The sequence below is a fragment of the Cynara cardunculus genome (genome assembly GCF_001531365.2).
Source record: "Cynara cardunculus var. scolymus isolate 2C chromosome LG 7, CcrdV1, whole genome shotgun sequence".
In the NCBI taxonomy this organism is placed as follows: Eukaryota; Viridiplantae; Streptophyta; class Magnoliopsida; order Asterales; family Asteraceae; genus Cynara; species Cynara cardunculus.
This window is the reverse complement of record NC_037534.1, coordinates 9,067,345-9,079,933: the sequence shown is the minus strand read 5'-3', so window position 1 is coordinate 9,079,933 and position 12,589 is coordinate 9,067,345. Positions and strand designations below refer to the sequence as shown.

Below are 12,589 nucleotides of genomic sequence, written 5' to 3'. Positions count from 1 at the left end.
CTAAGTTAGACAAAAGGGAGGAGGCATAAAGTAAGGAGCCGGCCCTAGCCCAAAAGGAGTCGGCCCTAGTCTCTACCCTAGTTTCCTTGATTAGGAGATAACCCTAATTATGTTTGTCTATATATATTAATCTCATTGTACTTGTAAACGTTGTAGCACCTAAATAAARAAAACCCTAGTTGCCCCCGTGGACTAGCACGATCAATCTGATCGTGTGAACCACGTAAATTATTGTGTTGTTCTCTTGTTTTTGGGTTGTGCGTATTACGTGTGTAACGTTTGACCTAACAACGCACGTACCGTGCCAACTATCACGGCTGGCTCGCCATCTATTCATAACCAGCTATCATGGCTGCCTTGCCATTTATCGCCGTTACCCCACCAGATATATATAATGCACAAACATAATGATTAAACATTGGGAAAAATATTCACAAAGAACAATAGCTGGTTGATTATTCTTATCGGACAACACTTTGGCCGATGAATTCCCTTATCAGACAGTACTTTGCTTATGACTGCCCTTATTGGAAAGTACTTGGGCAATGAACACCCTCACCGGTGAACACTTTGGCCGATGAACACCCTTACCGGACAACAGATTGGGCGATGAACACCCTCATTGGTCAACACTTTGGGTGATGAACACCCTCACCGGACAACACATTGGGCGATGAACACCCTCACTGGACAACACATTGGGCGATGAACACCCTCACCGGATAAGGCTTTGGGCGATGAGGCGTCTTACCGGTTGAAGCTTTGAGCGATAAGGTTCCTTATCTGACAACACTGTGACCGATAAGGGTCCTTATCGGACCATACTTTGTGCGATAACATATATAACCAAATTGGTATAATTTTAGCAATGCTAACAACTAACATCGTATAATCATAGTATACTACCAGAAGTGTTATAATCATATTTACCAAAACTTTGTAAAAACTTACCTTAGAAATATTTAACCGAACCTTTCTGAATCTTTGCACCTCTTCTCAGTTCCCTTTTTAAGAAAGTCTTTCAGATGAGAGAAATCAGAAAAAGAAATCCTCCCCCTTTAAACTTTCTATTTATACACCTTGTATGGGATGAGGCGGTGCATGCACCAGCCTCATCCTCCCCCACTCCCCATGAAACAATATTATATAAAAAAAATTCTTATTAGACCAAAACCTACTTAATCACAAGGAGGAGAAGAAATCATTTACCAAAGATCCCTCGGCTCTCAACAAATGCCAGATTTTCCCCTGAAACTTTCCATTGCTAAATATTTTCAAAACCCGACCAACTAAGATTCAAAACCGAACATTACACAAGCATATGTATTTATTAAATTATGTGACCAATGAAGCTATTTTAGCAAGATTGTAATAGCAAAAAGAATGTCGGTGAAGGATTTTAGTGATTTCCAAGATCATAGCAAACAATTGAAAATATCTAGCCTTGTTTTTTTGGTATAAATTATTGATTTGTATAGTATAAATTTGGGGAGAGTGGTTAAAGTAAACCAAATCATAATACCCAAAAAACAAAGGTTTCTAGAAGTTATTTTAATTAAAGGGTCTTACTTGGAAGACTTCCAAGTTGGAGGAAGAAAGTGTTTGCTATATATGTTGATGTGAGTGACGATTTGGAGAGTTTGGTTCTTATTGAAATACATCTAGGAGGTATGTGTTTTCTTTAATGACTAGTGATTGCTTAGATCTTTGTAGAACCATGAAACATGCAAGATTTTATTTTACCACATTTGTAACATCCCCCGTCCCCGTGGTCCGGAACGGGCGGTGTCACTAACGGGACTTAGTTCAAAGACACAAACATTTTAGAGCTACTAATAAACTCCAAACGTAGATTAACTTCTAAAACATGCTTTACAATCCAAAATATTACATTCTAACAACTATTTATAAGCTTAGAATATTATACATCTACCATCGAGTTTACAAACTCCAAAAAAAATCCAACGCTCGATCTCAAGTCCCGTCCCTTATCAAAATCACTTGGAACCTGCCGTGTCAAGAAACAAGAACACGGCTGAGCACAGGGCTCAGTGAACAGATTGTATATAAACTTGAAATACTAATACGTAACATCAATAATAAAGCGGAAGACTTAAAAATCAATGAAACTGAATTCATAGAAAATCAAGACGTTTCACAGTTCTCATTTCAAAACATCATTTAAACACAATCCGTCAATTCCTGTAGTGTTCATGGGGTGGCCAAACCACACGAACTATCGGGCCGGCGTGCGGGCACACACCCCGAGTCCCCCGTGAATTTAACCATGGTCACATGGTGGGTAATCCTAGGATCGATCCATCCGCCCTGGAGCCAATAAAATCGGCCTAGTCCACAAGGTGGGTTCACGTAAGCCACTATTGGGCCTAACCTTGTGGACCGAGTTCACCTGCAGGACGCCATGACTACAAAGCCGCCATAGAAGGCATCCCAAATTAATGCGAATGTCATTGGTTTTTTACGAGTATGGCTGCGAACTTATACTAGGCTAATTATCTAAATAATAGAGAAAGATGTTGGGAATTATGATGAAATATGTTGGCTACTAAATGAGATATGTTGGAGATTATGGTAATGCTACTGCTAAGTTGGATATTCTAAAGTTAAAAGCTTGTTTGAAGTATTATGGGGTTGGTGTATGCCCATGAAATAAGAAGAAAGCATTGTTGGATAAAGTGACAAGAAGAGTGGCACTTTATAACTTTTGGGGGTAGCTCAACTAAGTCAAGCCTTGGGTTTGCTTCCCATTGGTCACACCAATTCGTGTTTCATCTGGGCTACTGGAGGTTGGCTTGACTGTTAACTTCAAGGCCCTATGGGATTAGTCGAGGGGGTTGAGTTCCGATGAGAAGGGAAGTTATGGTGAGAAGTGTAAGAAGAGATCTCCACCCTTGGATCAATCCTAATTGAATCTCAACACTAATGAGGTGCACCGTAATGCACCAGATTAATTCCCTTTTGTAGCGCAATTCATGGGTGGGCATGAGATTAAAAGTGATCAAGGGTTCAGATCTCTTCTTACGCTTCTCACCATAACTTCCCTTCGCACACGACCCTTCGCCTTAGTCAAGGTGCACGCAAGCTAGCCCAGACACCCAAGGGTAGTAAAAGAGTGCCATTTCACACTTCTCAATTGACTGGGTCATGTATTTGGTACTTGTTGTATGAACAAAATGGGAAAAATAAGGGGCTTAAGCAAAGAAAATGAGAAGAATTCTGACACTTGTGAGGCATGGACTGATCAACCATGCCTAGAGTCCAGGAAGACACAAATCTTAAAAGAATGAAGCATTGTTCAAGTATCAACATAATTGTTGATTTTAGTTGAAAGAGAACAAAAAATGGAAGAAGGCTGAAATTTGGGAACAAGTAGTTTTTTAGAGAGACTAGAATTGTCTTCTTACCAACAAGGTATTTTGTGGTGTTTAGGCTTGGTATTTATTTAAGAACATGGAGTTTGATAATTTGTTTAAGCTAGCTGGGGCATGTTTGTGTAAATAATTTGTTCTTCTGTGCATAAGCTACCAAGTGTTGAAACTTTTTGGTTGGCACTTTGAGACGATGGTGTTTCAAATTTCTAATATGTCCAGTGCCATATAGAAACATGGTATATATATATATATATATATATATATCTCAAGAGGTGTTACAATCCTGACTTTGGGATTGACTAGTTGTTTCTTGTATTCTTGACTTTTTCTTTCATACATTACAGATGTTCTAATTCTAGGGAACTTAACCTCGATACAGTAAGAGCCAAACAAATCTGTATTAGAATGTTATTTGGGTAGTGGTTGATAGTAAATGGGTAGTAGTTGCTGTAGTTAGGTTTATTTGTTTGTAATTGGAGATTTAAGATCTTTTTTCTGTTTGGGTAATATAATGTGTGCATAGGACTTCTTATTTATAAGATTAAGGGTAATTTAGTTGTTAAAAGTTTTCTGCTCTCCTAGAGTTAGTAGGGCTTTCTTTATCTATATAAAGAGATGTAATCCCCAAGAGTAATTATTGAATGATAGAAAATATTTTGGGTGAATGAGGGTTACCTTCACATCATCAATTGTGTGATGCCATCAAACCATGAAGTGACCTGCCATAGGTTATCTCAGGTTTGATGCTCAAAAGATTCTAGGCATTCAAGTTGTGAAGCTTATAACCCCAATTGTGTTTGTGTTTTCTTTAGAAATTTGATCTCTAGTTATATTTTATCATAGCATAATTTTTCCTTTTGCTTCTTAGTTGATGAGAGTTCGTTGAGCCACTTGTTTAACCAGGTGAATTGGGGGAAAACATGCTACAATCTAGATAAAAACAAAAATAAAGAAAACATATCGACTTTCACCAGCTCAATATTACTTCCTTTTTTTGGCAAACAAGTGATTTTCAATAACAACCCAATTTTATTTTATTTTATTTTGATTAACCTGAATATCCAACCTGCTATGTGAACCAACTAATTCCAGGGCGACCACCTGCTTTGCAGATAGCCCGGAGTCACCGCATTTGAACCTCCATGGCCACAAGGGGATTTTTATTCCTCCTTGGATTTGAACCTGGGACCTCCTGGTACTTTTGACCTTTGGAGCCAAGCTCAAACCAATCAGGCACCACCCTTGTGGTTAACCCAATTTTTTTTTTAAAATATATAATATTTATATACGGCAAATAGTCACGCACACTCCTTACCTTTGGTGAGATTTGAACCCTCACCTCCTGGGAGGTTGGGCTCTACCAGTAACCCGGTTACCGTTGGGTGAATTACCCTTTAATACAACCCAACAACTTGTGGGTCACTAAAATACATTGGATGCATAGATTCTTGATCAATTAGCTATTCCATTTGATCCTGAATCTATGTACAAGGACTTGCTATCCTTTATATGTTTCTTATACCAAACTAACTCCCACAATTCTGTAAGTCTCATGGATGTTCAAGATACACATGCATCTGCTGAAAGTGTTACCTAATTTACATCCCACCGGTCGAGACGATCTGCCCAAAGCGAAGCTTATCAAGACCATTGGAGAAGGAGGTGAACAGTATCTTTGCTTGCATCACTAACCACACGAACTTTGGACTTTTTGTCGAAAGAAGCTGCACCAAATGGAGTACTCCATTTGCTGAAGAAGATATTGCTGATTGCCTCATGTGTACTGTCTGAGCTACTGTCAAGGTGTAATCACTGTTGTGGATCCATACTACGATGTAGTGAGTCTGAATATTTTATCTTCCTTGGAAGACTCGAAGTGCTTCTATCAATTCCTCTATGAGCCTCATCTCTTGTAATGATAAAATTCTTCTGAATCTTGTGTGCCATCTTCCTATCCATTTGACTGAAGTCTATGATCAGCTTTGTCGTTGTCATCCAAGCCCTAATGGAAAAAGAGTATAAGCCAAAGCATCACAATTGTCATCTCCAACCCTAGTTAATGTCACAAACATTACCTGGCCACTGTCACAAACATCACCAAGCCATCCCCTTATGATTTTTTTGCTTATTTTAATTTTTGCCTATAAACATGGATCAATTCTATATTCGTCATGCAACAAAACTTATTTGCTTAAAAGACCCAAACTGCTTCCTTTTTTATAACCCTAAGCCCGCTTTAAAAGTTCTAGCTCCAACTTGGCATTTACATCAGATCAGCCCTTGTATTCATGTTAGTAAAAAGTATGTATGGACGAAAGAAATATGAAAATTTGTGGTAGAGAAAGGGAGAGAAAATAGGTTAAAATATGAAGTTTGATATTTTTGTTCCACTACTTCTGTCAAAAGATGGCGAGACATCCGTATTGAGATAACACTTTAGTTGAATGGTAAAATTGATGGATGACGTTTGAATATAAATTACTGCTACCATTTCTTTGAATACAGAAGGGCTTTTTTATCTTGCAAGAGAAGAAAAACAACTATTTTGCTACTGCCGAACTGTAAAGTCATAACTTGACTGACATCTTACCATTCCTGCAGTCGAGAAGTGATTGTGACTTCATCTGTTTTGGCATGCGAGATCGTAAAGGTAGTATCTGTTCTCGTTACATCTCATATGTATTCCTATATGTTCTAATCTATATGGTTATATACACCCGTAATAGGTTATTTGTGCACTAGCTCTCATGGCAAAAGATGGTAGTCTGAATAAAGCATTGAAGGAATGGACTCTGATTGGCTCGTTAAGTGCATCAGGATTACCTGCAGCTATCTATGCACTACAAAATAGCTTGTTGCAGATTTCATACAGGAATCTTGATTCCCTCACATTTTCAATGTTGAACCAGACAAAGTTAATTTTTACAGCATTGTTCACATACATTATTTTAAGGTATGTTCTTGAGGTAAATCTTCTTTGTTTAGTGATATATCGGCTGACGTCTAAGTATTGATCAATTGCAAATATAATATGCATATATATATATATATATATATATATATATATTTATATAGAGGTGGTTTATTTTACAAACCACCCAATTCTTGCAAACTTTGCAAACCAATCCTATCCACGCGATTATATCATCTATGGCCATAATTCAATGGATGGAAAATCGTGATTAAGCCTCCTATTTCACAGCTATTAAAAAATTAAGGGTAATTAAGTGCAAAAACGGAATAAGTAGAAAAATCAAGTTTGAATAAACACAATCCCGGAAATATAGAGCGGTGAAATTCACTCGCCATTATTGGCAACTTGCAAATCAGTTTCCTTAAAAGATCTTCTGAAAAAATTGAGAATGAAATCAATGAAACCAAATTCATTTTTGATTTTGCTTTAAGTTACTGTTTTGGTTTCAGGTGCACAATGTTTAGAACAATGATTCAAGTAGTTTAACCCATCTATAAAACAGTAATGTAAATTCATTAATGAAAAGTAAATTCATCTATGAAACCCCAACTATAAACTTAATATATGCAACTGAATCTGGTTCATTAGAAACAATAACTTAAACCAAATTCATTAATGAAAAGCAAATTCATCAATGAGACCCCAGTTATAAACTTCACAATCATACGGTTGGAAAATACCATTTGCAAAATATTCATTAACAAAATCGATGGGATCCATATAAAACAATGCAAGTTATGAATCGATGAAAAAAACCATAAAATCTTCAAACCCAGTTCATTGAGGCAATGAAAGAGAGAACAATGTTTTGAATATTCAACAAAATTGGTTAAGTATAATTTCTAAAAAGAAAAAATCCAATCCCAAAAAAACCGCCTACCAATCTGCACATTTTAGGATAAAAACTGAAAAAAAAACAAAGTTGTTTGAGACAATAATACCCTTAATGATAAAAAAAGAAAAGAAAAAAGGTAGTTACAAGATGGACGCCTAAGATGTGGTTTGCAAAGTTTTTAAGAATTGTGTGGTTTGTAAATGAACCGTGGACCTATATATGTATGTATGTACGTATGCATGTATGCATATAATATATGTATGTATATATCTTGTTTTGGTTTTGGGGTTAATTTTACATAAGAAAATCGAGAGATTAATGAGGTTGTTTGTCTTAGTGTAAGAGTGGGATGGATGTACGAATGAAAAGCTTTAGGAATTATGATTGAAAAGTTTATAGCATGCCAATGTAGGTGAAGTATTGGTCCAAGAAAATAACTTGTACGAGTGAACATTGAAGATATATGAGAGGTGGGTTAAAAATGAAGATATATGGGAGGTTGGGTAACATAGGTAGAGAAGTTGAGACAACGTTACTTGAGATTGTTTGGTTATCTCGTATGTAAATCTTTGCTAGAGTTGTGTGCCATCCAATCCTCCATACGACTTGTGCTTGCTGACTTTAGGTCGCATGAGCAAGTTGCCGTTTTAGCAGAAATCTTAAAGGTACAAAATTTGCAACTTGAAATTTCAAGAGGTCTACAATGTGGAGCTTGCATGGTTGATTGCAGCTAGTTGGTTTTGCGGGTTGTGTAACTCGCATGCAGATAATATTGGTACTGGGTGACTTGTGGAATGCCACTTCAGATCATGTTGCACGATTGCACCAAACGGGTTTTATTTCCATTTTAGGGCTCTTTGATAAGTATCTTGAATGCTACACCTCTCCCTCTCTCTCTCAAAATACTCCCAAGACCTATTGCAATCACTATGGCTCTTCATTTTTAAAGCTTGTAAGCATCAATCAATATAGTGGATCAGCTCTCAGCGGACCCCCCCCCCCTTGTGTTTTTTCTCGATTTGGGTTTTCCACATAAAAATCCTGGTCACTCTCTATCTCTCTTTACTCATTGCATTCATTACGAGTTAGTATTAAGTTATTCCTGTACATTGCTTATATTACCCTTGATCATCACAATCCACTTCCGCATTTATTCAATGTTGGATGAGTTGTTTGGATTGATTTACTGGCTGTTGACTTTTAGTTGGACTTTTTATAGGGAGTCAAATTAGTGTCATAGATTTAACAACAATCTATGAGTGCTCTATCACTCTTGATAGAAGAGGAAACTTATACAGGAAAACGGTTGTATGCTTAGGAGAAGCTGCAAAACCATTGCTTGAGATGGTTTTTGTCATCTCATAAGTAAACCTTCAAATGCACTTGCTGGAAGAGGAGACTCATGTTGGGGTGGTCATTGAGGTGGAGGTTGGACGATATGACATGGGGGAGGTAGTGAAAGAAATTCGAATGAGTGGAACATACCAAAGGAATTGGCTTCAGGTAAAGGTGTGTGGAAGGACACCTTTCATGTCCTCGGAACCCTTTTGGCTTTTTTATTTGGGGGGTGGGGGAGGGGGGGATTCACCTCTTTATGCTTTCTCTGGGTTCCATCACTCGATATCTTTTCAAGTTCCCTTATAGCCTACCCCAGCTAGTGTGGAACAGAATGCTTGTGTGAAATCTTAAAATTTTGTACTCCCCTGTAAAATTTAAGGGACGACTTAATTATCTTTTCAGTTTATTCTTTCATTCCATTGGTTGTTGTGACAGATAACCAACACAGATTTTGTGAGTAAATTTACCAATTCCAGTCAGAGTTACCTGCTTGTGCTGCAAATTGCTGGCTCTAAGTCAAATAAAATAGTATGGGTTTGAAATTTCCTACATGCTTTTTCATGTCATTTGACCTGTGGATGGCCAATCAAAGTTGGGCAATGTATGTTTCAACATCAATGATTATCATCCGTATATGTTCATAAGTTTGTACCTTGCTGTTGAATGTAGGATTAGTCCCTTTCTTACCATAAATTGGGAAAAGATATATGTTTTTAGGTTGCTGGAACTCCCCTCTTGTGCTTCACTTATCAATCATATGAATAAACTTAATGTGGCTCCCAACAGCATTTACATGTTTATAAATAACAGATATAAATTCACTACAGGCAGAAGCAATCCATTCAACAAGTTGGTGCCCTGTTCATACTTATCTTAGCGGCTGTTCTTTTAAGTATTGGGGAAGGCTCGAGAAAAGATTATGGAAGTGATAACCCTGATAAGATTGTTCTCTATGGAATTGTTCCGGTCTTGATAGCTTCTGTACTTTCAGGTCTTGCCTCTGCCTTGTGTCAATGGGCATCTCAGGTTTGTTGAAGATTCCTTTCTTTTGGAGTCCTATACTTGCTCCATTGTGGTAAAAGAATACATTTCCAACAAGCTGATATTTCGATATGAGTGTTGATAATCTTTAGTAATTGAGGGAAAAATTGACAACTAGATCTTTGTGACAATCTATATTATAACTTATTACTCAAGATACATATAACTTCTTAAAGCTCCGTGTTTAAATATAGGAAAAAAGTTGAGTCCTACTCATGGCAGAATACTCAATAATTTTCAGATTTTTGTAATGATGAATCGCATTAAATTTTTTATCCTCGGTTTACAATAGAATTTTACATCCCGTTGCATCACACAAGTACACAACTAGTACTACAAAATAGATCAATGATGTTGAGTATGGTAAAATATCCATATCATTTTCAAATCTGAGAGATGCCTCATCGTCATATGTAAAAAATGTATCTCTTAACCCAGAACAAATGTAGTTATCGACCATATATAACATATCAAATATTTCATGTTCTAGGTTAAGAAACACTCATCATATTTGATGACGGTAGAAATGTCAATAGTTGGGAGCCTTTGCTTGCTGGCAAGTACTTCCAAGTCTCCAGATGGCCAAGCAATGAGACAGCATGGGTTCTTCTATGGGTGGACACCACTTACAGCGGTAATTATCTTTGATTGTTTTTCATTGTTTTGGGAATTTAAATGCCTGCCATACTACTAGGTGGTTATTGCTGTTGTGAATATGAGCACATGAAGTAGATTTATTATTGAACTTAGGGCTGTTGACCCGGTCTGAAACAGACCAAATTGGAACCAGAAAAGTTCAAAATAACAAAATTGAAAACCAGACCGACTTGAACCAGTTCGCCCCCAAAACCAAATACAAACTTGGGTCTTTCTAAAATTACAAACTGAATCAAGAAGCAGTTTCAAAAATATCTAAAACCAAGAATCGGACCAAATATAGTTGATCCTTTCCTGGTTCTGCCTTTATCTCTTTCGCACACTTTTCACAAGCCTGGGGTTTTCACAGAAACAGTCGCTATATACTTCGGGGATAGAGGTCAGATTTGCTTACATCTTAACCCCCCCTCCTCCCCTCCGGACCCACCCCACCTCCGGGTGACGGTGAGATATACTGGGCTCGCTTGGTTTAATTGGACTGGCATGCATGCAAACTAATTGGGGTTGTTAATGTTCATCTGATCTTGTTGAGAAATTATTCATTATGATCTTTATCATGCTTTAGTTCACTTGTACACATCATCCAAGAACTTTCTTTTGGCTTCAGCTAGAATTTGTGGGTTCCTTACTTCTCTTTTCTTTCTTTTGATTCAGATCCCTGTTGTGATCAATGCTGTTGGCGGGATTCTTGTGGGTCTGGTGACATCATATGCTGGTGGCGTACGAAAGGCAAGTTCGATTTGCCCTCACATATGCATTAACAAAGATTTGGTTCCGAAATCCGTTAGAAGTTTAGTTCAAACCAATAGATTGTTTGTCACCTTTGAACAAAAGCAAATAACAAAAAACAACAAAATCTAAGCCTATGCAGGTGGCAAATTTGTGTAGATTGACCAAAATTTCATTTTTTTTTTCTCTCCTGTTGCCAAGATACTTCCAACAATCTTTCAAGTGCAATTTGTTTCCAAAGATATGTACTTCTAACTTGAGCACATAAAACCACAACGTACTTTCTCTTCAGGATTTCCGCTTTTTTTCTTTGTGGTTTCTATCGGTATCTGTTATGACCACTTTGAAGTAGATCATAAGATCCATGTTTGAAAAGTATTGTAGCTGAGCAAGTAGATCTAACGGTATCTTTTTCTTGAGACCTTTTTACAAGCCTGTCTTCACGGAAACAACCTCTCTACTCCTTGGGGTGGTGGTAAGGTCTGCAAACGTTGTAGGATCTACTGAGTTCATTTGGTTTGGTTTAAGACGCTGCTTCACTATATCCATCGTTCCACGCACTTCCATAAATATTGCAATGTTTTACTCTGAACATAGTTTAATTGAATTGTTTGTGCATTCATCAAATGTGGTAAATACCCTTTGTCACAATAGGCTAATACATGGACCAAAAGCGATGGCATGAAAAACTGCTATTGTAGCTTTACATTTTGTCAAATTGCATCACGGAAATAACCGCTTTATTCTATGGGGTAGACGTCAGGTCTGCTACATCTCACCCCCGGGCCCTACTTTCGAGTAGAATTTACTGGGTCAGTCTGGTTCTGATTTGGTATTTTGCCAAATGTTTTCTAATTTTTCCATGGCATCATTTCTAGGCATCCTTCTTAAGTTTCTAATAACATTTCTTTGCCTCCTTTTCGGTCACAAACACATGCAGGGGTTCGTCATTGTCTCCGCCCTCCTGGTTACCGCCTTGTTGCAATTTGTGTTCGATGGAAAACCACCTTCGTTGTTCTGTCTCTTGGCCCTTCCGCTCGTGATGACCAGCATTTCAATATATCAAAAGTACCCGTATCGCGTCAAAAAGAAAGAAGCGTAGACTACAGTAGTCTCGAAACAGATGAGGCGGAGTACATTTTCCCTAACCAGGTATCACTGCATCTTCTGTCGTTCGTAATAGCCAAGTTTCTTGATCACTCTACAATCGCTTACACTTTCTGATTTACAGTTCATGTTATTTTCGATCTTTTTCATATTCTTTTAACTGTCGAATCGCATTATTTCTCGACATGTATAATATGTCGTCGAATTAACCCAGAAACCATACTGAATACTTGCATATGTGATTGTTTGTCTAACCATTACTTGTATTGATCTAAAACAAAAAAACTAGTCATTGTCCATTTGGTCGTATCCGAATCTACTAAAACGAACCAGGGGTCTTCACGAGAAGTCACTCTTATCGGCCATAGACCCTGCTTTTACGTGAGATACTTTGTACGCTTATAATTTGATACCGGTCGTTAAATAAGATGTAGAGTGAATTATGTTTCACGTCCCTGTGGTTTGGTGTTTTAACGGATTCCCCTTCTACTTCGAAAAATTAACGGAACGCGTCCT

At 37.6% G+C, this 12,589-nt stretch overlaps 1 protein-coding gene across 1 annotated transcript in view; it reads left to right on the top strand.

Moving 5' to 3' along the window:
* Positions 1–12,379, top strand: part of LOC112515093 (CMP-sialic acid transporter 5) — a 22,453-nt gene extending 10,074 nt beyond the window's left edge. Inside the window, exons 2-7 of the mRNA XM_025121746.1 lie at positions 5,994–6,042; positions 6,119–6,345; positions 9,367–9,565; positions 10,071–10,214; positions 10,892–10,966; positions 11,907–12,379. Of these exons, the coding sequence (XP_024977514.1) occupies positions 5,994–6,042; positions 6,119–6,345; positions 9,367–9,565; positions 10,071–10,214; positions 10,892–10,966; positions 11,907–12,068 (856 nt within the window). The 3' untranslated portion in view covers positions 12,069–12,379. The remainder of the gene's footprint in view (positions 1–5,993; positions 6,043–6,118; positions 6,346–9,366; positions 9,566–10,070; positions 10,215–10,891; positions 10,967–11,906) is intronic.
* The last annotated feature ends 210 nt before the right edge of the window (positions 12,380–12,589 follow it).